The sequence below is a fragment of the Lycium barbarum genome, chromosome 9 (genome assembly GCF_019175385.1).
Source record: "Lycium barbarum isolate Lr01 chromosome 9, ASM1917538v2, whole genome shotgun sequence".
In the NCBI taxonomy this organism is placed as follows: Eukaryota; Viridiplantae; Streptophyta; class Magnoliopsida; order Solanales; family Solanaceae; genus Lycium; species Lycium barbarum.
The window spans coordinates 114,430,898-114,456,598 of record NC_083345.1 but is presented as its reverse complement, the minus strand read 5'-3'; the positions used below and the strand labels follow the sequence as shown (position 1 = coordinate 114,456,598).

The following is a 25,701-nucleotide window of genomic DNA, read 5'->3' as shown; positions in this document are numbered from 1 at the left end:
CTACAGCAGATGTAACTCAGTTCTGCTGTCTCATTAAGTTTCTCTAGTAGACTCTATACGCGTAATCTCAATACCAATTGCAGCTATCTATGGGGTCTCCCAGACCGGTAGACTTTCCCATACGTGCCCATCTCCCTTGCAATCCCTTCCATCTCTCCTCCTCTGGCTGAACTCGATCAAAAGATGAATGTCTGCATCAGTTCACTTGTTCCAGCTCTTGCTCGTATGTTGTAGGTGCAGGCTATAAGCCTTGCTATGGTGTCAATATTCCTATTTTGCTTCTCAAATATACGTAAATTTCTCTCCGTCCATATTGCATGAATTACTTCTGCATAAACCATTCTGAACACAGCTGCAGCTCGTGTTTTCCCCTTAGCATTAAGCAGCATCCATTGCATATGTTGATCCCAAGAGGTTGCCGTATATTGTTGCATTTGCAGCCAGTGTAATAATCTGTACCAAACACCTTTCGTGAAAGTACATTCAGCAAACAGATGGTTTCTATTTTCAGGTTGCATCTTGCATAATACACACGTTAGGTCCACTTGCATTCCCTAGTTAGCCAACCTATCACTAGTGAGCATTCTGTCGTGAAAATGAAGCCACATAGTGAATAGGGCCTTGGGTCTGGCTTCATTTTTTAACAGGGCACATTTCCATGGTACTCTATTATGTTGTCCCATTAGTTGCAGATAAATTTTCCTGATTAGGCTCTTTGGTCCATGTCCCACTAGTTGGCTTTGGTCTACTACATCTCGAGCCTCCAAAATCTTCCTCATCATCCACGAAGCCTGTTTTGGTATGTCCATATCCTCCATTTGTTGCCCTTTTATGTAGAAAGCATGTACTCATTTAATCCATAGCTTATCAAGCTTGTGTGCTAGGTCCCAGTGGTTTTTGCCAGCTGCAGCTTTATTCCACATCTTGAGGTTAATCAAATTCAGGCCCCCAATGCTCTTTGGTGTACACATTTTCTCCCAAGCTACCAGCGCTCTTCTTGTGTTGACATTTCCCCCAGAGCTTCGACAGTATGCTTCCACTGTTTTCAATACTTTGGATGGGATCAAGAATAGCTGAGCCCAATAGGCTTGGATGCCGAAAAGGACTGTTTGGACCAGTTGCGTCCTCCCGGCATAAAATAGTTTCTTTGTTGTCCATGATGTTATCCTAGCCACCATCTTCTCAATCAGTGATTGCCATTGTATCAGTGTCATTTTCTTGGTAGATAAAGGGACTCCCAGGTACTTGAAGGGCAAATCTCCTTGTATATATCCCAACAGATTTAAAATTGCTTCCCTTGTATCTTGTGGCACCCCCCCCCCCCTCAAATAGACTGAGCTTTTGCTCATATTTGCCTGTAATCCTAATGATTTAGAAAAGCCTTCAAAACATTTTTGCAAGCATTTAACAGAGGTTAAGTTTCCTCTTGCAAATAGTAATAGATTATCCGCAAAGCTGAGGTGCGTTATGGCCAGTTTAGAGCATTTAGGGTGGAATTTGAAGTTCTGCTTTTTTAGCTCATTGAGGCTCCTGCTCAAGTACTCCATTACAATTGCAAATAAGAATGGGGATATAGGATCCCCTTGCCTTAATCCTTTAGCTGTTGGGAATGGGTAAGATGGTTCCCCATTTACTACAATGGAGTAGCTAATAGTCTTAACACATGCCATGATCCAATCGTGATATTTCTGAGGGAATCCCAATTCCCCCATGATTTGGTCTAAGTATACCCACTCCACAGAGTCATAGGACTTTGTCAAAACTATCTTAATCATGCATCTTGGAGAGATGTTTTTCCTTGTGTAAGCTTTGACCAACTCATGTGCTAGTATGATGTTGTCTGCAATTTTCCTTCCAGGAATGAAGCCTGCCTGTGCTTCACTGATTAGGCTAGGGATCACCTTTTGTAGCCCGCTTGCTAGTACTTTAGAGATAATCTTATATAGCACAGTACGACAAGCTATGGGTCGAAATTCCTTTGCACAAGTTGGATTAGGGACTTTCGAGACCAGTGTGATCGCTGTACAGTTTATAGGGGGATACATTCTGCGTGTGGAGAAGAAATCCTGTACTGCTTCTATAACATCATTTTTTACTATATTCCATGCCTTTTTGTAAAAACACGAATTGTATCCATCAATGCCCGGTGCCTTGTCCTCGTTGATGCTACATAACCCCTCGTATATTTCTTGATCTGTGACTGCAGCACATAATCCTAATTGTTGCTCGTGAGACAGTTTAGGTTCATGTTGCATAATTTCCTTGTTTATTTCCGACAATGCTTGTGCTGCTGAGCCCATCAAATTCTTATAAAACCCCCACCAGTTCATCTTTAATACCCTCTGATGTAGTGACTTTTTTCCCATCTGCAGCCAAGAGTTCTACTATCTGTTTTCGGTGTGCCCTCTCCTTCATGACTGCAGTGAAATATTTTGTGTTTGAGTCTCCTAACTTAATCCACTCAACCCTGGATTTTTGTTTCAGTATACTTTCTTCAGTTAATGACCACTTTTCCAAGGTTTGGGTAGCAATCCTTTCTTCCTCCAGTAGGTTATCTGAATACTGCCTATTCATCCTCTCTTGTATGGCTATGAGATCAGCCCTGGCCTGGTCTATTCGCTAGGTAATACCTTTGTAATCACTATTGTTGAGCTGCTTTAGTTTAGTCTTAAGGACTTTCAATTTTCTCCAAACATCTTCCATTTTCTGTGCAGCCAGCTGTTTGTTCCAGGCCTTCTCTACAAGTTTTCCAAACTCAGGGTGCTGTGACCACACATTGAAAAATTTAAAAGGAGCTTTTATATTCCTTTGCGCAGTTCGAATATTGATCATCATTGGTGTTGGTCAGAAAAATGGGGCAGTCCATATTCAGTGCAAACATTTCCCCATTGCATCATCCAGAGATCATTCCCAAAGGTCCTGTCTAGCCTACTACATATTCTATCATCTTCTTGTTGCCTGTTAGACCAAGTGTAGTATTCACCCTTCCATGTTAGTTCATTGAGTAAAAGACTGTGGAATACATTTTGAAAAATCATACGTTTCTGCTGCTGCCACGGGGTTACCATATAATCTATCCTGGGGGTACAACATAACATTGAAATCACCACTTACTATCCAGGGTTTATTCACATTCAAGGTGATATCCTTAATACTGTCCCATAGCTTTCTTCTTTGCTCTATTGTGTTATAACCATAGCAGAGTGTAAATAGGATTTCCACCCCATCCAGTCTTCCCTTCACAACGCAGTAAACCAATTGGGCTTCAACTCTCAGGACATCGACTGTATAAACATTAGCATCCCACAGGAGCCATATTCTTCCATTAGTAGCATGCTGATAATTGCATTGTAGTCCCCATCCCGGCAAGATATTTTTATACACTCTATGCACACTATTCTCTTTAACTCTAGTCTCAAGCAGGCCGGTTAAATGTATATGTTTACTGTTTAGGTATAGCTGTAGTTCTCTCTGCTTGTACCTCTTATTAATACTCCTGACATTCCACACCAGCCAGGTCATTGAGATGTTATATGTTGCTCACCTAGAGTAGTGAGCAGCTAGTGTGCAATCACCATTTCTCCTATTCTCATACATCCAGTTTTTGCCTTGGATACACTAGCTCCAAGCGTAGGGAATTCTTTCAAACAAGATATTGTAGGGCTTGCACTCTCAGGTTGCTTACTCTTTGTTGGTTCTTGCAATAATTCAGCACTTACTGCATGTGTTAGTTGAGGCTCAAGCACAGTGCCCTGCAGTTGCTTGGCTGGTCCAGCTTCTTGTTGCTACGATATAGCACTTATGGTGTTAGCAATGTCACCTTCTTGGTGCTTTGTCACCCCATCATTCAGCTGGTCCATTTGTGTAGCACCAACTTGTTCAGCAATCACCAGTCCATTAGGATTAGTCTTTGATCTCCATGCCTGCACTACTCTAACTGGCTGTTCAGTTGGGTTCTTTTGTTGTGTCCTGGGATGTTGATTTCGTCTAGGTCTCCTCCTTCTTCTGGGTTGTTGGAAATCTTGGTTCTCCGTCTCAGGAGTCTGAGCACAGCAGTGGCCTATCTTCAAACATTTGTTACAATAAATGGGCTTCCAATCGTATGCTACAGCCTGCTCAAATTTCTGCCTATTTGGTTCCTTAACTCCCACCACATCAGGCAATGGCCTAGTAATATTAACTTCCACTAGCATTCTTGCATAGGAAATTCTTCTCTGTTTCGAGATACATTCGTCCGCAAACAAAGGTTTACCAATGATGCTAGCAATTTTACTCAGCGACTGGCCACTCCAGCAGCTCATTGGCAAGTTTGTCAGCGTAATCCACAGAGGAATCTCAGTGGGAAATTCCTTGCTGAAGTCAAAATCTACAGTCCAAGGTTTCAACACCATGGGCTTGTTATTAATTGTGTATGGTCCGGAGTAAAGGATTTCATTCATGTCATCTATGGTGTTAAATTTAACCACATAATACCCTTTTTCATGGAGGAAAACCTCAGGCGCCCCAACTTTGTTCCAGTTTTGGTTGACAAATCTGACCATATAGTTATACCCCGGGTTTTCTCCAATTACATAGACAATGAGTGCCCTGGCCCATTTTTGGATCTCACTATCTATTTCCTCTTGCTCCAGTAGTGTCATAGGTTCCCCATCGATAATTTCTGGTGGTATGTATGTTAGCTTCATTCCATTTTTAGAGCTACGATTGCCCGCAAATAGCGATGACCATCCTGGCTTATTTACCTTAGCCTCGTCTCCACACTCCTCTGCTGTTGTCGGTTTGCTTGAACTAGCCAGATCAGAGGTTTTGGTAGCTGTTACTACAGAGGGGACACTTAGAGCTAGACTTCTACTCAAATCCAGTCTCTTAGCAGTGCCCGACGTCGTCACCGGTGTTGCTGTTTGCAGAGAGTCCTGCACCGGTGGGGTTTGGGCTATTATGGGTATTTCTTCTGGTTAGTCTTCAGTCTCCACGATGGGGTGCAATCGAGGCCTGCCAGGTCCCCTACCACGCCCCACCGGTGGATTTACAGTGTTTTGTCCTTTCCCGTGGCCAGCTGTCGCCTTTCCTCGACCTCTAGCCATGGGATTCCACGGTGGTGCACGTTTGACTAACGTACGCCTAGCACCTGGTTAGAGAGAGAAAAATTTATCCCTCGATATTATTAAAATACAACTTTTTCAAATGGTAATTAAAAAGATTACAACTACTTTAAAAACTTTACATAAATACAACTTATTCAAAATTTTAACTTTTTAATTACAAAAATATAACTTGTTACATTCCTAAAATATCAATAATACTTAATTTTAGTAGTTACTACCATTAATGCATATCCACTTTTTAATTCTCTTTCTTTCAACACCCCCCCCCCCCCCCCAACCCCCCCTCCAAAAAAAATCTATGAAAAGGACATAAGAGATAATGTAATTTTCCAAATAAACAAAACAAAATCAATTTCAAATCTCATATTCCATCTACTGTTTTAAAAAGATTTTTTTTTCTTTCATTTCCTCCTCTTTATTCTTCTTTTTTTATTATTTTTACTTGATGACTGATGCAATTATTTTTTTGCGACTAAAAGAAAATATTTGAATATATTAATATTAATATTAAGAAAAGTACACGAAAAGATATGATATATTGTATAACAAAAGTAGATGAAAATATACCTACAAAAGTATATGGTATATTCAAATTGATAAATTTAACTGAAAAGATGATAACAAAATATATGTGGATATAATAGTAGAAATCAGTATATCTCAGCTTGTATATTATATATAGTATATAATATTAAAATATACCTATTATATGAGTATATTACTCTACGTGCCAACCAATTGTACTCCACAATAACATATATAGTAACTATATACGATATATAGATAGAATAATATATATAACAGATACTACAGTAATATACTTGTTCATGAATCAGCTTTTTTTTTTCCTGTTAAAATTCATGAATTAGCTTGCTAGTAGATTGTGCTGGAGTATTTTTAGGTAAGCACCTATTGTGTTTTTATATGCATTTAATTATGTTATCACTAATATAGGGAATCTCCTTATTTTTTGATTTTATTCATAGCAATATTTTTTCTTGTTTTAACTTTAAGTTGCACAATTTACAATATCTAAATTAATTGTAGATTATATAATTAACTCTTAGATATCTTGTATTTATGAAAGTTCCCAAATATATATCATAGAGAGGTATGATGTATAAGCTTCAAGGGAATATACGAGGGAATTCCAATAAGTGCACCACTCAATTCCAAAAATAAAAAAAAAAAAAAACATGTGGAATATTTCTACTTTCACATACAAAAATGGCATGACAATAGTGAAACTGGGATCCTTATTACACAGAATAACAAAAATGTTAACATAGACCATTAAATTGTTTGTCTCCTAAAACATCTCTTTTGTATTCTTGAGATAAAGTAACTTTTCCACTTTAGTAGTTTTGTGTAGATCTTATTTTGAAGAATTGTAGACCTTCCATCAAAAACTGAATGTCCATCATTTTACTAACTTTTTAGCAAGATTTGTCAAAATTAAATTAATCACATTCAACGAAAGATTAAAGTAGTGCACAGAGAGTAAAAGAGAGAGTCATATGAAATGGTTAGGCATTTCTTAAGTAAACCTTCATATACATTAGCACATCGATTATAGTGCACTATAATGATAGAAAGTGATTAAAAGGGATAATATAATCTAAAATTCTATAGAATGAAATTATCTCAAAAGATTAAATAGATTCCGAAACTAATGCGCACTTAACTGTGTAGAACAAAGTACAAGCAATACCAACTAGTCGTTAAAGCTTAGTAGTTTACACGTATAATAGCTTAGATATTTATTTGAAATCTTCTTTTGTTTCTTCTAGAAATTTATGTCATAACCTCTACTCCATCCGTCTTAAATTAATTGTCATTTTTTTTGTTTTAGACGCACCTTAAAAAATATTAATTAAAAGGAGTATTTGAATAACTTTATCTTTATTTATATCTAAGTTATATTCTCTTTCCAATAAATATTTATTCTGTTTATGTGTCATCTCCATCAATGACAAAATTTTATGAAGGGTAAAATGAGAAAAAAAAAATTGTGTCTTAAACCTCTAAAATGACAAATAATTTGAGACAACTATTTTTAATGACCACAATAAAATACTTCTAAAGAATCTTTAATTTACTTTAAGAACAGAGACAAATTTTTAGATAAAATAAACCTAAATGGACGGAAATACAAGAGAATTATATAACTCACTTCAATTAAATTAAGATTGAGGTGCAATTGAGAATATTTTTTTATTGTAAATAAAAGTCCAAATATTTTTTTTTTGTTCTAAAACCACTATAATAATTTATGATTTTTTTCAGATCTAGATCACACGCAAGTTGGATCAATTTCAACCCCACTCATTACCCAACCTTTTTGACTTCTCAATTAACTAAAGAGCAGCTCTTCGTAGCGAATCTCAACAATTTAAATTACAATAAAGATAAGGAATATTTTTCTCTTTTTTTTCAAGTAAAGATAAAAAGAAGTCAAACTTGAAAATTTGTGAACCTTCTCGATTATCGTATTAAATAAAAGTAGTCAAAATTTCCCAAATTTACATAAAGAACCCAACCCCACGCACTATTGAGTGTTGACTCTCTATTAGTCTTCTTAAATGTCAATTCCACCCCCTCCCCTACCTCGAAAATACAAAATGACCCCTAAATCTCTAACCGTGGCTTTTCTCCTTTTCTATGTCCCGTTGACCTAAACACTGCAGCGAATTTAGACTCTATTTTTGAAGCACGTGAACACATAATCTAGCCATAAAATTATATATTTTATGTATATATTTTTTAAAATTAGTATAATATTATTTATTGAAACACATATTATAAAAAACTAAATAGTGCATTTGATTAAAATTTAAGTTATTTACCTAGAGATTAATTTCCGATTAATATATTTTTTTCTTTATTTATTTTAGTGGTGAATTCATACTCCAAAAATCTACACCATCATTTCTTTTTTTAGATCTTTATGTTATTGGTGAATTCTAATTTTAATCCTTATAACATCTTGACTTAACATATTTAGTTTGCTTATGAATATTTGAATTTTCAAATTTATTAACAATTACGCTATTTAATTACCCATGTGTAGTGTTAAAATTGTGTTGTTATTCTTTGAGGATAATATATTTTTAAAAATAATTCAAATATAACACGTTTTATACATAAAAAGACTAAAAACACATTTAAAATAATTGAATATTAAATGTAATGAATAATATATTATAAGGATCAAAATCAAAATTTATCCGTAAGTAAAGGACCAAAAGTGTTATTCTCACTTTTCCTTTTGCAAGTAAAGTCATAAAAGAATAGTCAATTGTGAACCTTCTCGATTGTCGAATTAAATAAAAGTAGTCAAAATTTCCCAAATTTACATAGAGAACCCAAACCCCACCCACTATTGACTTTTCTACTCTTTAGTCTTCTCAAAAGGTCAATTCCACACCCTCAAATACCTCGAAATTACAAAAAAACCACTAAATTTCTAACGCTAGTCTTTCTCCTTTTTTGTCGCACGTTGACCCAAACACCATCATTTTCTCACCGGCACTTACATCTCCAGTGCCGGTAACAATTCCTTGAACATAATGACGATGTTCTCCCTCATAAGTCACGATAAGCATTCCCGGATCATCAGTTGCCCTTTCTACGTGCTTTCTCGCCGGACATCCTTTTACACTACTACATCTATAGTATCCCCTGATAATTGACAAAAAAATGAAGTTAGTTTTAATTCTCAACTATTATTTGTACCAATCATAAAATAACTCATCGAAGCGAATTTTATATATCAAAGTATCAACTATCAAACATGTAAAATTATTGTTTGTTAGAGTTTGAGAAATATGAAGTTAATTTTAATTCTCAACTAGCATTTGTATCAAAAATAAATGAATTGATCATAAAAAAAAAATTATATATCAAAGTACTCAACTATTCACCTGCAGGTCTTTAATTGGTATTTCTAATGATGTACTCTTATAAAATTGATCATAGCAAAATTTATACATCAAAGTATGAACTACCAAATATGTAAAATTATTGTAGCAAATTTTTTTTTATCAGAATTATAGCTAAGAATATTTCTAGTTATATTTGCGAAAATAGATGCACTATTGCAAAATAATTTACACTACTATTTTTAATTAATACATCTGTATATCCCCTCAAAATTGACAAAAAAAAAATTGAGTTAGTTTTCAATCTTCAATTTTCTATCAGATCTGATCCGTTCATAAAAACAACGGTGATGATTGATGGTGCATGGTAATTACCGTGGGTGTGGTGAACCTTTGATCGGCTTTTGACCGTACTTTCTCCACGAATATTCGTCTGCTGGAATATCAGCAGTTTTTGAACTGATTGCTGGTACTCTGATCACTTTTTTTGCCCTAATTTTCCTGTTATGATAAAAAGAAATTAAAAAAATTGATCAGTTAATGATTAAATGCTAAAATGCACAGTATGTATATAATAAGGAAAAATACGAACCTCTTTTTACAGTGACAATTGCCGGAGCTGGAAGTTTTGCCGGAGAATTCATCGGACAACAGATCATGATCTCGACACCTTTTCCCGGCAATTGGCGGCTTCCCTGAGGAAGCCGGCGGCGGCCTAGGAGGCAAATTCATCGACGAAAATTGCCTCCCGTTAGATACGCTTCCTTCACCTGTAATCGTCGACAAGAACGACGACGACGAGGTCGAAGGAGCTGCCTTTACTACCTTTGGTTTTGTAAAGTCAAGAGTCAACCCCTTTGGTTGACTCTGACTCTGATCCACTGCAGCAGCAGCAACTGTCTGCTGCTGCGGTGGATGAGAAACCTGAACCGGACCACGTCGAAACCTGGCATGACCTGTCCGGTTCAGGATGGAAATAACCTTTTTAAAATTCGAAACGGTGAAGTTAGCTAGCTCGCTACAATCAGGGTTCTGATGTTGTTGTTGCTGTTGTTGTTGTTGATGATGTGACACGTATCGGATTAAATGATCCATGGATTTCAACCCAGCTGAAGCAGCTTCTTGTAAAGCTAATTGTTCATTCATATTTGAATACCCTAACAAATCTACAGCCATTTTGTGTTATTATTTTGGAGATCTCTTAAGTAAAGTTGTAGAAAGATGAAGAAGAGAAGGGTTTAATATATAAGGAGAAAATGATTACCGGTTGACTGGGTAAGAGTCAAAGTTTTTGATCTAACGGCTGAGATTGATTTTGAAATATTTTTATTTTATCAAGAAAAGACAAAATAGTAAGCATGCCAATGGCCAACTTCCAGTACCTTTATTCGAAGGAGAAAATGGTGGGACCCATTGTCTGAAGAGAAAGAAACTTTATTCTGCATTTTATAGGAAACATTTTTTTTCAATATTCGAAATTTACTTTTTTTTTTTTCAGATATTCGAAATGAACTAAACAGATTAAATTATTTTTGTACTAAACTCTCTTAAAGATAAAAGCGTTTCATATCAAAAAACTTCTGTTCTCAGATTGATACCCCAGATCTTTTATTAAGCTAGTGTTTGGCTATAAATTTTGGATCAGATTTTGAATATTTATCTTCAAAATATTCTCAAGTTCTAAAAATTGGTATGAGAAACTTTACTTCCACTAAAACTTCAATTATTATTCAAGAAAAATGCATGTCCAAACACATTTTCAAATTCCTAAAATCACAACTTAAAAACTCAAATTTTCAAGTTTCAACTAAAATCTATGCCAAACGGGAGCTAATGTGAAATAATTTCATTCATCTCGTTATATTTTTTAATTCTTAGCGGTCGAAAATGAAATATGTGTGAAAGACATTTTATATTTATTTACTTTTCATTTGTGTTTAGGAGATCTGGAGTGGGTAAGAAAGGGACAAATAGTAGGTTTGGGTTGTGTTTATGTGTGAGCTAGCTACTTACAGCATCAAGTATAAATGAAGATTATGATAATCTCTACTTAGATTTTAAGCTAGAATCTTTACTTATTTATTGTTTGGTGGGGAGATTAACGGAAACATAGTTAAGTAAATAAAAGGGTCGTGAGATGGGAAAAATTTCTCTACTCTGGATATTTACTCTAAACCACATCAGTTATTATAGTTAAGTGATATGTACTTAAGTAAAAAATATATGTTAATTATAATTAAGTTTTGCTCGTCGTTTTGATATAAATACTAAATGTGAGTAAGAATTTTCTATAACAATACAAAGAATTCTTGTGTTGACATTCACATACATTTTTTTTATATGTGTGAAATCATGACAAGTGAAGGTATATGAGATAAATCTAAATTCACATGAGAAAATTTATCTTAAAAAATCTACAATCTCTTAGAATTTATTCGGACCAAATGAAAAATAGATCACGTTTATTTTTTCAAAAAAAAACAAAAATCTTTTCTTTTTCTCTCCTAATATTCTTATCTTCCCCCAACCATCCATAAAGGAAAGGTGGATGAGATAAATCTAAATACACATGAGAAAACTTATCTTAAAAAAATTACAATCTCTTAAAATTTATTCGGACCAAAAGAAAAATAGATCACGTTTATTTTTTTCAAAAAAAAAAAACTTTTTCTTTTCTTATTCTCCTCTAATATTCTCATCTTCCCCCAACCATCCATAAAGGAAATGTCCCTACTCTCCTTGTTGACTTTAAAGAGATTCTACTCAGACAGAATCATACTTGATAATGCGAAGCCCACTTGATATGTCAAATTGATATTATAAATATCAGAAAAAAGAGAATAAATCTTTTAAACGGTTGACTTCTTTAATATCCAAATTAACAAACAGATTTCCAAAATACGTGTCATCTTGGTAAAAAAAAAATGTCTCAAAATAAGTGTCATTTTAAAAATTCAAGATAAAAATCAGCAAATATTTCCAACTGCACCTTTAGCATTAAAGAAATAATTTTCTTTAATATTGCTCAATTTTTACAAAAAGCATAGATGTAGTTTAATTAACTTCACATTGTATATATTAATTTTTTAATGGGTATAATTTTTGCTAAATTGACACTTAACTTTGTTGCGGAAGGAAGCGTACACGGAGAGAATCATAATTGATAATGCTAAGCCCACTAGAAATGTCAAATTGTTATTATAATAAATATCAGAAAAAAGAGAATAAAAATCTCTAAACGATTTGACTTTTTATATTACCCAAATTAACAAATAGATTCCAAAAGCTAACATTTACTTAAATAATAAAAAAATATTATTTAAATTAAAGTAAAAGAAAGCTGACTCTGTTCTTGGTGGAAGCCACATGGAAACAGAGGGCCCTTTACTTCTTTAGTTGACCAACTTTTGTCAACCGGCTATAGACAGTAATTACTTTTCCTTCAATCTTGATCGTTAGATCATGTAAAAATAGATCCAACGGTTAGATTTCATTTCTAAGAGTTGACATAGTCTTTATTGGAAATCCAAAAGTGTCAACTTATAGCACCTTTGAAACTTTGCCACGTGAAAGGCATAAATTTAATGCGCCTTTGAAGGAAAAGAAAGAGAAATTGGTTTATGTCAGAAAAAGTAGTCAACGAAAATAGAGTTGAGTTGACCAATTGATTGGTTTTGAAAAATGCATTGAGAAGTTTTTAAGTTGGACCAGTAAAATTGACATGTATTTTTAATATAGAGAATAAGTAAAAATTAATGGCGAGTATTTTATTGAAAGATGTCTATTTATTGTGAGTATGGTGCATTTATTTTTGTCAAAAACCAATTTAACACGTCAAATGAAGTTTGTTGTACCATGCAAATTTTCTCTGTGTTCTATGGTTTGTTTTTGTCCACCTTTTTTTTTTTTTTTTTCCAATTCTTGGGGTCATTTTCTTTGTAATGCTAACAATTTATTGTGGTGTTAAATTATCGAAAAATTGTTCCAGTTCGAGAGATATTTTAGATTCAGTAATCTTCCATCCATCGAATAGTTTCCAATGTAGTGTGCTCGATGACGGGCACCCGGCACGTGTCTGAAGTTGACTTTTGCTTAATAATTCATCCATTCAATTTTTACTCATCATAATAAACTTCATACTTCTTTAATAAATCATAAATGAAATGCATATCTTATCATAATTTTCATGTTAATTGGTGTATAGTTTGAAGTTTTGAGAGATATATGAAATAAGTATTTAATGTTATAGGTAAAATACAAAAAAATAGTACTCCTATGTTTTATTATATGCTAAAGTGGACAAGGAAAATTAATGAATGAAAATAGAGTTGATTTGAACAAATGGGGTTGATAATTGCTTGTTACTCCTACCATCTATTTTTACGTGTTATTTATTGACTTGACATGCTTATTGAGAAGTTAAAAATATCATGACAAGTTTATTATATCGCCCTTTGGATATAATAAATGTAATGTTTAAGAAAATGCATCGGAGAAAAGTTTCTAAACTAGACAAGTAAAAGTGAATATCTATTTAAAGTTTCTCAATTAGAAAAATAAAAATAAATATCTATTTTTAATATAGAGCACAAGTAAAAATGGATAGAAATTATTTTTTTAGAACAAGTCTATTTGTTGTGAGCATGGTCCATGTATTTTTATCAAGGGAACCAATTTAACACGCCAAATGAAGTTTGTTGTACCATGCAAATTTTCCCTGTGTTTTATGATTTGTTTTTTTTCAACCTTTATTTTGTTTCCCCATTCTTGGGGTCATTTACCTTGAAATACCGACAATTTCTTGTGGTGTTAAATTATCGAAAAATTAATTGACTAATTCCAGTTCGAGAGATATTTGGTCCAGTAGTTTCCAATGTAGTGAGCTCGATGCAGGGGCACTTTTTGGGCACGTGTCTGAAGTTGACATTTTGTTTCATACTTATTACCACCGTTTACTTTTGACTAATTTATAATGGACTTTACCCCTAAATCATAAATGAAATGCATACTTATCATAATTTTCATGTTAACTGATGTATAGTCTTTAAGTCTTAAGAGATGATGTAGGAAATAAATACTTCCTCCATTTCAATTGGCAACCTACATCAAATGCATCCCAAACTATACCTGAAAAGTCGAGTTCACACTCCAACTATTCGGACGATCTGTTACACCTTTAATCATGTAAAAAGTGAATTTAATACCACATTGATACACATATAACCACTTACATGAAGGGAGGTGTGACACACTCGCTGCCACATCAGTGACACGTCAACGCCACGTTGAATATCTTTTAAATTTTAATTTTATGTTATTTTCCTTTTATTTATTCATTTGATTTTCTTTTGTTAATTATATTTACATTAATTAATTCCTAATTAACCATAAAACCCTCCCATAATTACATCTTCTCCATTATTAAACCATCTCACCACCCCATTTCACTAAAATCACCATATCCGCCACCACCCCCCACGACCAATTTCATCACAACCATATCTGCCACCACCAAATTTGCTACCACCCATTTCGCCACCATCATATCTGCCACTACCACCAGAATCAATTTCACCACCGTCAAACCTACCACCATAAAATAAAAAAATTAACCACAAATTTCACCACCCACAACCAAATCAACCATTAAATCGCTTCACAACTACTGCCACTATAAGAAATTACAAACAATCACCATAAATTCAAGATCCGCACTGCTCCAATAATTATGTCTTCTTCATCACTAAATCATCCCACCATTAAACCACAACATTGTCGTCAATGCGCCAACCAAATCCACCACCGAATTTACCAATCATTATTGATGATTTTTAACAATGTAATATTAAGAACGGTTAAAGTGAGAGAGAAAAATAAAAAAAATTGAAGATTGATTGGAAAAAATAGAAGCTTGCCGAAAAAAATTCCGGCTAAGATTTGTTACATTATTTCCATATGATGACAATGAAGACTCTTGTCCTACAAACCTTATAGGAAAAATAATCCAAATCAGAATTCAAGAATCTTTTTAGGAACAAAAAAAATGAAAAGACAAAGTTTAAAAATAGAAGTGCAATCAGTGGTATTTTGATTTTGGTGGTGGTGGGGTTAGTGGTGGCCATTGAAATCAGCGGAGGTGGTGGCTATTGAAATCTGGAGTTGTTGGTGATTTGGGAGTGATAGTAGTGTTGGTGGTAGTGATATATATGGTGAAAAAGGTGGAGGGGGGGGGGGGGGGCGTGGTGGTGGTCAAATTTAGAAGAAGAAGGATTTGGAACCGGGGGTGGGGGTGGCGTGAGGGTGGAGGAGAGAGAGGGGGGGGGGGGGGGGGGCTGCGCATGTTAAATAAAGAAGAAAAAAGAAGAAGGGGAGCGGGAGGGGGTAGGGTGTGGGGTGTTCTAAAAAATATTTTTTTAATTAAAAGAGAAAATAATAAATAAATTTTAATTAAAACACGCCTCTTTTTTAATTATTTTTATAATTTATGCCACATCGGCTTGTAGGGTGGTAATAAATTCAGTTTTTAGATGTTTAGGTGTGTAATAGGTCGCTCGAAAAGTTGGAGCGTGAACTCGACTTTTCAGGTATAGTTTAGGTGTGATTTGATGTATTTTGTCATTTCAATTTATGTGAATCTTTTCGGAATATGAGGGTCAAACTTTATAATTTTGACCTTAAATTTTGACATAAATTTTTCAAGTTTGTAAAAATTTTTTTATATATTTTGAAACTACATTAAAAGTACTATAAATCATGATAATTTATAATTCAAATAACTGAGAAAAAATGTAAGGAAAACGTGATCAAAGAACCACCTCGTAGACTCTCCAAATAGTAAAGGGTTCACATAAATTGAAACAGAGGGAGTATCTAATATTAAAGGTAAATTATGGGAAAAATAGTACTCCGTATGTTTTATTGTTGATATGCTAAGTGGACAAGTAAAAAGAAAAATGTATTTTTAATTTTGTTACTCAAACATAGTGAGTTGATTGGTACTCCCTCCGTCTATTTTTACTTGTTATGTATTGATTTGACACGCCTATTAAGAAGTTAAAATAGAATGACAATTTTATTATATTGCCCTTTAGATATAATAAATGTAATATTTTGAGAAATGCATTGAGAAGTTTCTCAGCTGAACAAATAAAAGTAGATATCTATTTTTAATATCAAGGACACGTAAAAATGGACCGAGAGTATTTTTTTAGAACGAGTCTATTTGTTGTGAGGTCCCTGTATTTTTGTCAAGTGAACCAATTTGACACGCCAAATGAAGTTTGTTGTACCATGCAAATTTTCTCTGTGTTCTATGGTTTGTTTTTGTCGACCTTTCATTTTATTTTATTTTTTCAATTCTTGGGGTCATTTTCTTTGTAATGCTGACAATTTATAGTGGTGTTAAATCATCGAAAAATTGTTCCAGTTCGAGAGATATTTTAGATTCAGTAATCTTCCATCCATCGAGTAGTTTCCAATGTAGTGTGCTCGATGACGGGGCAACGGGCATGTGTCTGAAGTTGACTTTTACTTTCTCTCAATACTAAAAATGTGTGTGAAGTCCAAATCTCCAATACTACTAGTTTAAATGTGTCTGAATTTGGCTTAGTGATTAAGGGGATTCAAAATTTATGGTTTCAAGTTAAAATTTCTAACACTACATTTTACTTTTTGAACCCTTTTAGTGAAAATTTTAAATTTGACACTGTGCACTATACTAAAAATATATTTTCATTTTTACTTGTCATTTATCAAGAGAAAAACTTGTTCTTTTTTCATGTTTAACTCTTAGCATTAATTGTTTGTTTCCCAAATCATTTCTCAAGACTTAAGTACTAAACATCAATTAACATGAGTATTGTGGAAAACACTCATATCAACTATTATTTCTCTTTATGTGCAAAGTCTCAACTACACAAGTAAAAATGAATGAAGGGAGTATTTAATTCACTTTTATTTGTTCACGATTGATTTTGCAATTTCTTTAAGAAATCATAAATAAAATGTATATTTTACCGCAATATCCATTTTAATGATGTATAATCTTAAATCTTGAAAAATGATTTGAAAAATAAGTAAATAATATTAAGGGTAAAAAACATGATTTTTTTAAGTGGACAAGTAAAAGTGACTTACAGAGAGTATTACAAGGGCAAGAGTCGGCTCCAGCCATAGGCCAATAAGACACATTTTTTTTTGCGTGGAATGTCCTTCAAACGCGCTGGTCTTTAATTTTTACCCCTCAAATTGCTGGTCTTTAATTTTTGTCGTTCGCCTAAAAAAGTGACAAAAAATAACCCGAGGTTCTGGGTTTGAACCCTGACTCAGTAAAAAAAAAAAATTGCAAGGTTAGGTATCGCGAAAGTTAGGCCTTACGAGGCTTAACTTAGTTATGTTGTAGTTCCAAGTTAGGCCTTATAAGGCATAACTTATGTAGTTCTAAGTTATGCCGGACAAGGGGTGAAGTTGTGCCTTAAGGCACAACTTCTATATAGAAATTATGCCTTAAGGCATAACTTTTATATAGAAACTATAACTTAAGGCATAGCTTGCCTTACGATCTTTGTTTTTTACTCTGCTGGGATTCTATAGAAGTTAGTCTTTAAGGCCTAACTTTTGCCCGAATAGGCCTGATGGCAACAAAATTCTGTCTTGCGATTTTTTTTTTAATACTTTGCTGGGGTTCGAACCCAGACTCTCATCGTATTTTCGCCCACTTAAAATGTCGAAGGACAAAAATTAAAAATAGCAATTTGAGGGACAAAAATTAAAGACCACCCCCGAAGAAGGACGTTTGTGCAAATGACCCATAAGGCATATGCCTTCGGCATTGGGGGGCCCAAATTCTTGAAAACTTGAGGCATGTCATTTAAGACACTGTTCTGAAGAATACTTTATCCAGTATGGATGTATCCCGTAGAATACAACAAGCTCTTTTAGTACAAAATTAGGAGTCAGATTCTAACAAAAATTTATTTTAAAGAAAAGGCAGTACACACAAATATGAGAAGAACAATTTATCTTAACATATATCACCCAATAAGAGAAGGACCACAATCATATATAGGTAAGGCAACTCATGATCAGAATAAGATCTCATAGCCAAAGCAATGTCCATAAGAATTAATGTCAAATGAATTGGCTTCAACTGAAATGTGCAGGTTAATGACAATAAAGAGCATTTGATTAATGACTAAGAAGAATAATGGGGCTAATGAATAGTCTGTTACAATTGACAAAATGAGAACGTTTTGTGACTGCTAATTTAATCAAATAATTAAAGCTATTCAAAACCATTCAATGGTCTGACAATTTGAAATTTAACATTAGGAAATAAACATATTCTTTTTGAGATATAATTTTTTCAACAGAATTTTGGTTAAGCTGAGGTTGCCCGTGTTATTTCGACATGGGTTTTGAATCTATTCATTCTGGCTTTTGCAGTTGTTGATAGGATTTGTTATTTATTTTCAATCAAAAAAATCTTGATTTTCTTATGTTGTCTTGTTGGTTTGAAAATAATATGGCAATTAGAAAGAGGAGAATACAAAAAAGAATTATTATATAAAAAAAGAGAAATGAAAGAAGCTACATAGAAGACGATAGAACTAATTTGTGGTCCACATTGTAATGATTGTATCTTTGTCACATGAACCACTTTAACACGCCAAATGAAGTAAGTTGTACCATGCAAATTTTCTCTGTGTTTTATGATTTGTTTTTGTCTACTTCTTTTTTTTGTTTTTTTTTGGTTTTTTCCCATTCTTGGGGTCATTTTCTTTGTAATGCTGACAATTTATTTTGGTGTTGCATTACCGACGAGTTTTCCAGTTCCGGAGATATTTGGACACCTTCTTTTTGAAAGAAAACAAGATGCAGGAATTTTTCTTTGTATATTCACTGTCTGTTTTGTATGCTGTACAAACGTATATTTATAGCTAGCCAAAAAGGAATCTCTATTCTAACAGAATGTACACCTGTCAAAAAAAAAAAAAAAAAAAAAAAAACTATTCATCTTTATCTAGCTAATTCTAAAATAAAAAAAAGGAAATACATAAATGTATTTACAAGGAATGTTCTGGAGGAATACTATGTAAAGCATATCCTGTATACGGCTGAAATATTCTTTATACAGCTGTATTGTACTCTTGAGCATATGGGCTTCAGGTTGAGAACGTGAGCACAAGGGCTTTGGAACGATATTGTATCCAAGCCCAAATTTGTCTGAAGCCCAAAATGATTAAATACCCAACAGCAGTGGGTAAAAAAAAAACTTTACGGACAAAACAACTCAGTATTCATCAGAACACCATTTTCATCTGTACTTTGTTTGTCACTGTAATCTTTCTCACCAACACCCCCCCCCCCCCTCAAGTTGGAGGGGGAGGTACGGACACCCAACTTGCACAAAATAGAGTGGTGAGAAGTCCCTGATAAGGGCTTTGTGAATAGATCTGCCAACTGGGAAGATGAAGGCACAAAGGAAAGGGAAATTAATCCGGCCAAATACTGCTGTCGAACAAAGTGACAGTCCAAATCCACATGTTTAGTCCGCTCATGAAAGATTGGATTTTTAGCAATATGGATGGCGGCTTGGCTGTCTGATTGAAGAGAGATGGGTAAACTTGGAGGAATCGAAAGATCTTCAAGCAATCGGACAAGCCAAGTGATTTCTGCAACAACTCTGCGCATTGAACGATACTCTGCTTCTGCAGAGGAAAGGGATACCGATGGTTGTTTTTTTGACTTCCACGAAATAGGGATTCCACCCAAACTGATGAAGAATCCACTGACGGATCGGCGAGAATCTGGACAACTAGCCCAATCCGCATCGCAAAAAGCGAGCAATTGAAAAGAAGGAGTGGAAGACATAAAAAAGCCCTAAACCGGGAGTGCCAAGCAAATAGCGAAGAACATGAATGGCGGCATTGTAATGGGGTTGTCGAGGCTGCTGCATATATTGACTAAGATGTTGAACAGCAAAGGCGAGATCTGGACGGGTATGAGTCAAATAGTTGAGCTGCCCAATCAGTCTTCTATAAGAAGTTGGATCAGGAATAAGATCACCTTCATCAATTTTCAATTTCAAACTGGGATCCAAAGGACATTTAGCAGGAGTCAGATCAAAGCAATGATATTCAGATAGAACCTCTAGGATAAATTTCCTCTGATTGAGAATGAGACCTTCAGATTCACGGAGCACCTCCATGCCCAAAAAATAATGTAAGTTCCCCAAGTCTTTGATTTGAAATTCTGTGTGTAAAAATGATTTTAAAGCATGTATCTCTTCAATGTCATCACCTGTTAGGACTAGATCATCCACATATACAGCCAAAATTGAAATAGAACTCCCGTTGCGTTTGTAGAATAGAGAATAGTCATTTAAGGAATGAACATAACCTTTAAACTCAAGAGCAGCAGTCAAACGAGCATACCATTGTCGTGAAGCCTGCTTTAATCCATAAAGAGACTTCCTTAGGCGACAAACATGTGAAGGAGTAGGAGGTTGAACCCCAGTGGGAAATTTTATATATACTTCTTTATTTAATTCCCCATGTAAAAAAGCATTGTTAACGTCTAGTTGAAATAAACCCCATCCTTTCTTGACTGCAATAGCAAGAACACATCTGATTGTTGTAATCTTAATAACTGGACTAAAGGTTTCTGTAAAATCAACACCCTCCTTCTGAAAATCCCCTCTTATAACAAGTCGTGCTTTTAGCCTTTCAACTGAACCATCTGATTTAAGTTTGACCTTGTAAACCCATTTACAAGGCAGTGCCTTTCTACCGGGAGGAAGTTCAACCACTTCCCAAGTATTATTAGAAACCAAAGCATCCAGTTCTTTAGCCATAGCATCCTGCCAACCAGGATGAAGTACTGCCTGGGAAAAACTGTTAGGTTCTTGAATTTGAGAGAGAGAGTTTAAAAAATGTCGATTAGGAGAAGATAAGGCATTAAAAGAAAAAGTAGGAGCTTCGACAGAAGATAAAAAACAATGATGAGAAACATTAGCCAGGTGAACTGTGCTGCATACATAATCATCCAAGTAGGCTGGTGTTTTAGTGGATCTGGTAGACTGTCGAAGGACAACAGGATTAATAGTAGGAGGAGGAGGTGCAATATCAGAAATAGGAGGCGAAACAGAGGAAGAAGTAGAAGACGATGAAAGAGGCGAGGAAACAGGAGAAGAAGGAGTAGTAGAAGGGGATAAAGAGGAAACAGAAGGTGAAATAGGTGCAGTTGGAGGTGCAAAATCAGAATAATCAAATGAAGAAGGCACAGTAGAATGGAAGGGAAAAATAGGAGCAGTTGAATTAAGTGTTTTGAAAGGAAAGATGGTTTCATGAAAGATAACATTTCTACTAACAAAGCATTTTTGACTTTTGAGATCAAGTAACTTATAACCTTTTTTTCCAAAAGGATATCCAAGAAAAACACAAGGGGTAGCTCTAGGGTCCAACTTGGTTCTTCCTTGACTTAAAGTAGAAGCAAAACTCAAACACCCAAAACTTCTTAAATGACTATAGGAAGGAACAGACCCAAACAAGATCTGATATGGTGTTCTGAATTTTAGCACTTTAGTAGGACATCTATTGATCAAATAGGCTGCTGTCATAACACAACCCCCCCAAAATTTAGAGGGTAAATGAGATTGAAATAAGAGTGCCCTAGCCATTTCTAAGAGATGTTTATGTTTTCGTTCGACTACACCATTTTGTTGTGGCGTAGCCACACAAGAGGTTTGGTGGATAATACCTTGAGAGGAAAGAAAAGAAGAGTTGTCATGACTAGAACCAAGTTCCCAAGCATTATCAGATCTAATGATTTTAACCTTTTTGTTAAATTGCCTTTCTACCATAGCTAGAAAATTCTTAAGAACTGAAAAAGCGTTGCTTTTGGTAGATAAAAGATAAACCCAAGTTCCCCTACTAAAGTCATCGACAATAGTGAGAAAATATTTATAACCATCATAGGTAGGAATCTGAAAAGGCCCCCAAATGTCGATGTGAATAAGTTCAAATATTTGTTTACTAGTAATGTCACTGTTGGGAAAATGCAGCTTAGTTTGCCTAGCAAGGGGACAAATCTCACAAGGGACATCAAACTTTGATAAAACTGAAATAGGAATTGCATAGATGTTTTTCATATTGGACAAGGGCATGTGGCCTAGTCTAGCATGCCATAACTTGTTGATTACATCAGATTGAGAAAAACTAGAAAGAGCGGTAGAATTATTGCCTTTTGATTGAAAAACACAATTGGAAATCCTACTACAAGAGTTACTAGAACTGGAAACAGTAGAAGTACTGCCTTTTGATTGGTGAACAGAATTGGAAATCCTACTACAAGAGTTACTAAAACTGGAAATAGAAGGTTGATTATGCTGCAGCACATATAGACCATTTTTGGATTCACCAAGCACTATTGGGCTCTTCATTGAAAGCCCCTGCATGAAACAATGAGAAGAAGAAAAAATTAGTAAGTTTTGGAACTGTTGACATATTCTATGGGCAGAAAGAAGATTAAAATGGAAACTAGGGACAAAAAGGACATTAGTGATGATGAAATTAGGGAATAGTTGCACTGAACCTGTATGAGTTACCATAACTTTGTGAGAATTAGGTAACTTAACGGAGATTGCTTTAGGTAAAGGATTAAGGAAAATAAAAAAAATTCTTGTCATAGGTCATATGTTGACTAGCCCCTGAGTCTATAATCCAAGAATTTGGTTTAATGGAATTTTGAATTTTAGTTTCAGAGTAAAAAGAGAATGGTAACAGTCCTATACCAGCACAGTTAGCAGCAGCTGTAGCCTCAGAATCAGTGCTCTGGTTTCCAATCTTTTCTTGATGGAGAAGTTGCATGATTTGGTTCAGCTGTCCTGGGCTCAACAACTTTCCTGTGTCTAATGAATCCATGTTATAGTAAAACTGATTACCAGCAGTTTCTCCAGTCATAGCAGCATTACCTTGAACTGAATTGGTATATGGCCTAGACTTAGTAAACTTAAAATTTGGCGGAAAACCATGAATCTTATAGCATTTTTCAACAGTGTGCCCTGGTTTTTTGCAATACTTGCAAATAAGTGAAGTTCTCTTGTTCTCATATGGTCCTCTTACAGGCTTAAAATAAGAAGGATCAGATCTCTGATTAGAGGTGCTTTGTCCCATAGCAACAAAAGATGAACTCTCTCCTGGAAACTTTGGATTGGAATGAACTTCCCTCTGTTTCTCTTCTTGCATCAGAAGAGCATAGGCATTAGCAATAGAAGGTAAGGGAGAAATCATCAAGATATTACCTCTAGCTGCACAATATGTATCATTTAGACCCATGAGAAACTGTACTAGTCTCACATCTTTCTTAGCTTTGATATTTTTGTCCTTTGCTCCACAGGTACAGTCACACTTGCAAATGATGAATGCGTCCAAAGTGTCAAGCTCATCCCAGAGTCTTTTTATCTTTGTGTAGTAACCAGCAATGTCATTGGTACCCTGAACAAGATCACTCAACTCTTTCTGAAGCTGAAACAACTTGGCACCACTGCTTTGCCCAAATCTAGCCTCCAGTTCACTCCACAACTCTTTGGCTGTGGAGGAGTAAATGACGCTATCAGATATTTCTTTTGAGAGAGAGTTCAAAAGCCATGATATGACCATATTATTGGCCCTGGCCCAAGCCTTGTGAAGATCAGAGTCACCAGTAGGTTCAGTGCTAGATCCATCTATGAATCCGAATTTGTTTTTGGCTGTTAAGGCAATCATCATGCCCCTTTTCCAACCAGCATAGTTTTTGCCATCGAAAGGACTATTCACCAGTAGACTACCTGGTGAATCTGATGGTGCAATGAAGTAAGGGTGTGAAGGAGGAATTGGATCAGTGGAAGAAGCCTTTTGAGCCACCATTGCTGTACTTTCACCCATTGCTCAGAGAAGAAGAAAAATGATGACAGTGGAGAGCTTGAAGATGAACAGATGAAAGAAAGGAAAACAAAAGAAAAGAAGAATTAGATATCCTGCTCTGATACCATGAAAGAAAACAAGATGCAGGAATTTTTCTTTGTATATTCACTGTCTGTTTTGTATGCTGTACAAACGTATATTTATAGCTAGCCAAAAAGGAATCTCTATTCTAACAGAATGTACACCTGTCAAAAAAAAAAAAAAAACTATTCATCTTTATCTAGCTAATTCTAAAATAAAAAAAAGGAAATACATAAATGTATTTACAAGGAATGTTCTGGAGGAATACTATGTAAAGCATATCCTGTATACAGCTGAAATATTCTTTATACAGCTGTATTGTACTCTTGAGCATATGGGCTTCAGGTTGAGAACGTGAGCACAAGGGCTTTGGAACGATATTGTATCCAAGCCCAAATTTGTCTGAAGCCCAAAATGATTAAATACCCAACAGCAGTGGGTAAAAAAAAACTTTACGGACAAAACAACTCAGTATTCATCAGAACACCATTTTCATCTGTACTTTGTTTGTCACTGTAATCTTTCTCACCAACACTTTTAAGGTATTGGCTTGTTGCTTGTTTAGTCAAACTTTTAAAGCGAGTTTATTTTAAAACGTGATTTTCGTTGAAAGTACTTTTAAAAAATTTATTTTAGATAGTAGCAATTTGTGTCTACCTAATCAGTTAAAAAAAATATTTTTTTTGTCAATATTAGAGCCTTATTTTGTCTCGCCAATGTTCTAAAGTGCTTATTGACTAACAAGAATTGTGATATAGTGGCTGATACTATTCCATCCTTAATCAAGAGGACTCGAGTTCGAGCTCCTTTAGGTACGGAGTCAATTATTAGGGAGTGCTTTGCCCCCAGATGTGGGACTACCCGACACGAATCTGGATATAATCGGGTTCCAATGCGGGTACCACACACCGGATGGGAAACAAAAAAAAGGTGCTTATTGGAAAAGCTATTTTTTAACTTTTGAACTCTGCTACTACTCAAAAACACTTTTTCCCTCTAGAAATTTAGTCAAACACCTCAACTTTTTAAGATAAAACACTTTTTGAAAAAAATAAAAAATACTTTTAACTTCCCAAAAGCTTGAACAAACAGGCTATCACGACTCAATTGTGGCACCCAACTAACTCTTAAGCCAAGTGAACCAAGCAATAATTAACCAAAAACTAACTACGTGAAAGTAATAATTATGTCTAACTGTCATAAAAAATATATAAATCCGATACAAGTGCGGAAGCTATAAATTCCAAGATCCAAACACAATACTAAACAATCCCAAGACCAAGTGTGGCATTGTCATGAGAAAACTAAAGGAAAGTACAAGCGTCGACAAATACAAAGCATACAATAGGAGAAGTCGTGGCCACTGCGAAGTAAAATAGGTGGGAATTCACTCACGAACTGTGTTGGAACTGGGATTCAAACCCGCAGTGCACAGAAGTGCGGTAAATGTAGTATGAGTACGGAAGTCAATGTGTACGCAGTAAGTCTCATTGACTGCTCCAACAGGATAGTGACAAGAGTTACTTTAAAAACTAGAACTTATCATAACTTGTGCATTTCATAATGAAATATAAAGCATATGAGAAATAGCCATAATGGAAGCATGTATTGATAATTAATCGACTATAAAATATTTATCGCACTTCAAGGCAACCAAATAAAAAGATTCATAAACAAATACAAATAGTGAATTAAAGTAAGGAAATAGTCAACGAAAAACAGTAAAGGTAA

At 34.9% G+C, this 25,701-nt stretch overlaps 1 protein-coding gene across 1 annotated transcript; it reads right to left on the bottom strand.

The window, feature by feature from the left end:
• Positions 1-8,399: 8,399 nt before the first annotated feature.
• LOC132609510 (probable WRKY transcription factor 17) lies at positions 8,400-10,211 on the bottom strand. Its single transcript, XM_060323526.1, has 3 exons — positions 9,579-10,211; positions 9,362-9,487; positions 8,400-8,786 (listed from the first exon to the last, which is right to left on the bottom strand). The coding sequence occupies exons 1-3, from the start codon at positions 10,160-10,162 to the stop codon at positions 8,564-8,566; spliced, it is 933 nt and encodes a 310-aa protein (XP_060179509.1). The 5' UTR covers positions 10,163-10,211; the 3' UTR covers positions 8,400-8,563.
• Positions 10,212-25,701: the final 15,490 nt, after the last annotated feature.

Coding starts and splice junctions, on each gene's coding strand:
- LOC132609510 (XM_060323526.1), bottom strand. CDS start 10,162: ATGGCTGTAGATTTGTTAGGGTATTCAAATATGAATGAACAATTAGCT. Junction 9,488..9,578: donor AATTGTCACTGTAAAAAGAG/GTTCGTATTTTT, acceptor TTATCATAACAG/GAAAATTAGGGCAAAAAAAG. Junction 8,787..9,361: donor AAAGGTTCACCACACCCACG/GTAATTACCATG, acceptor GTCAATTATCAG/GGGATACTATAGATGTAGTA.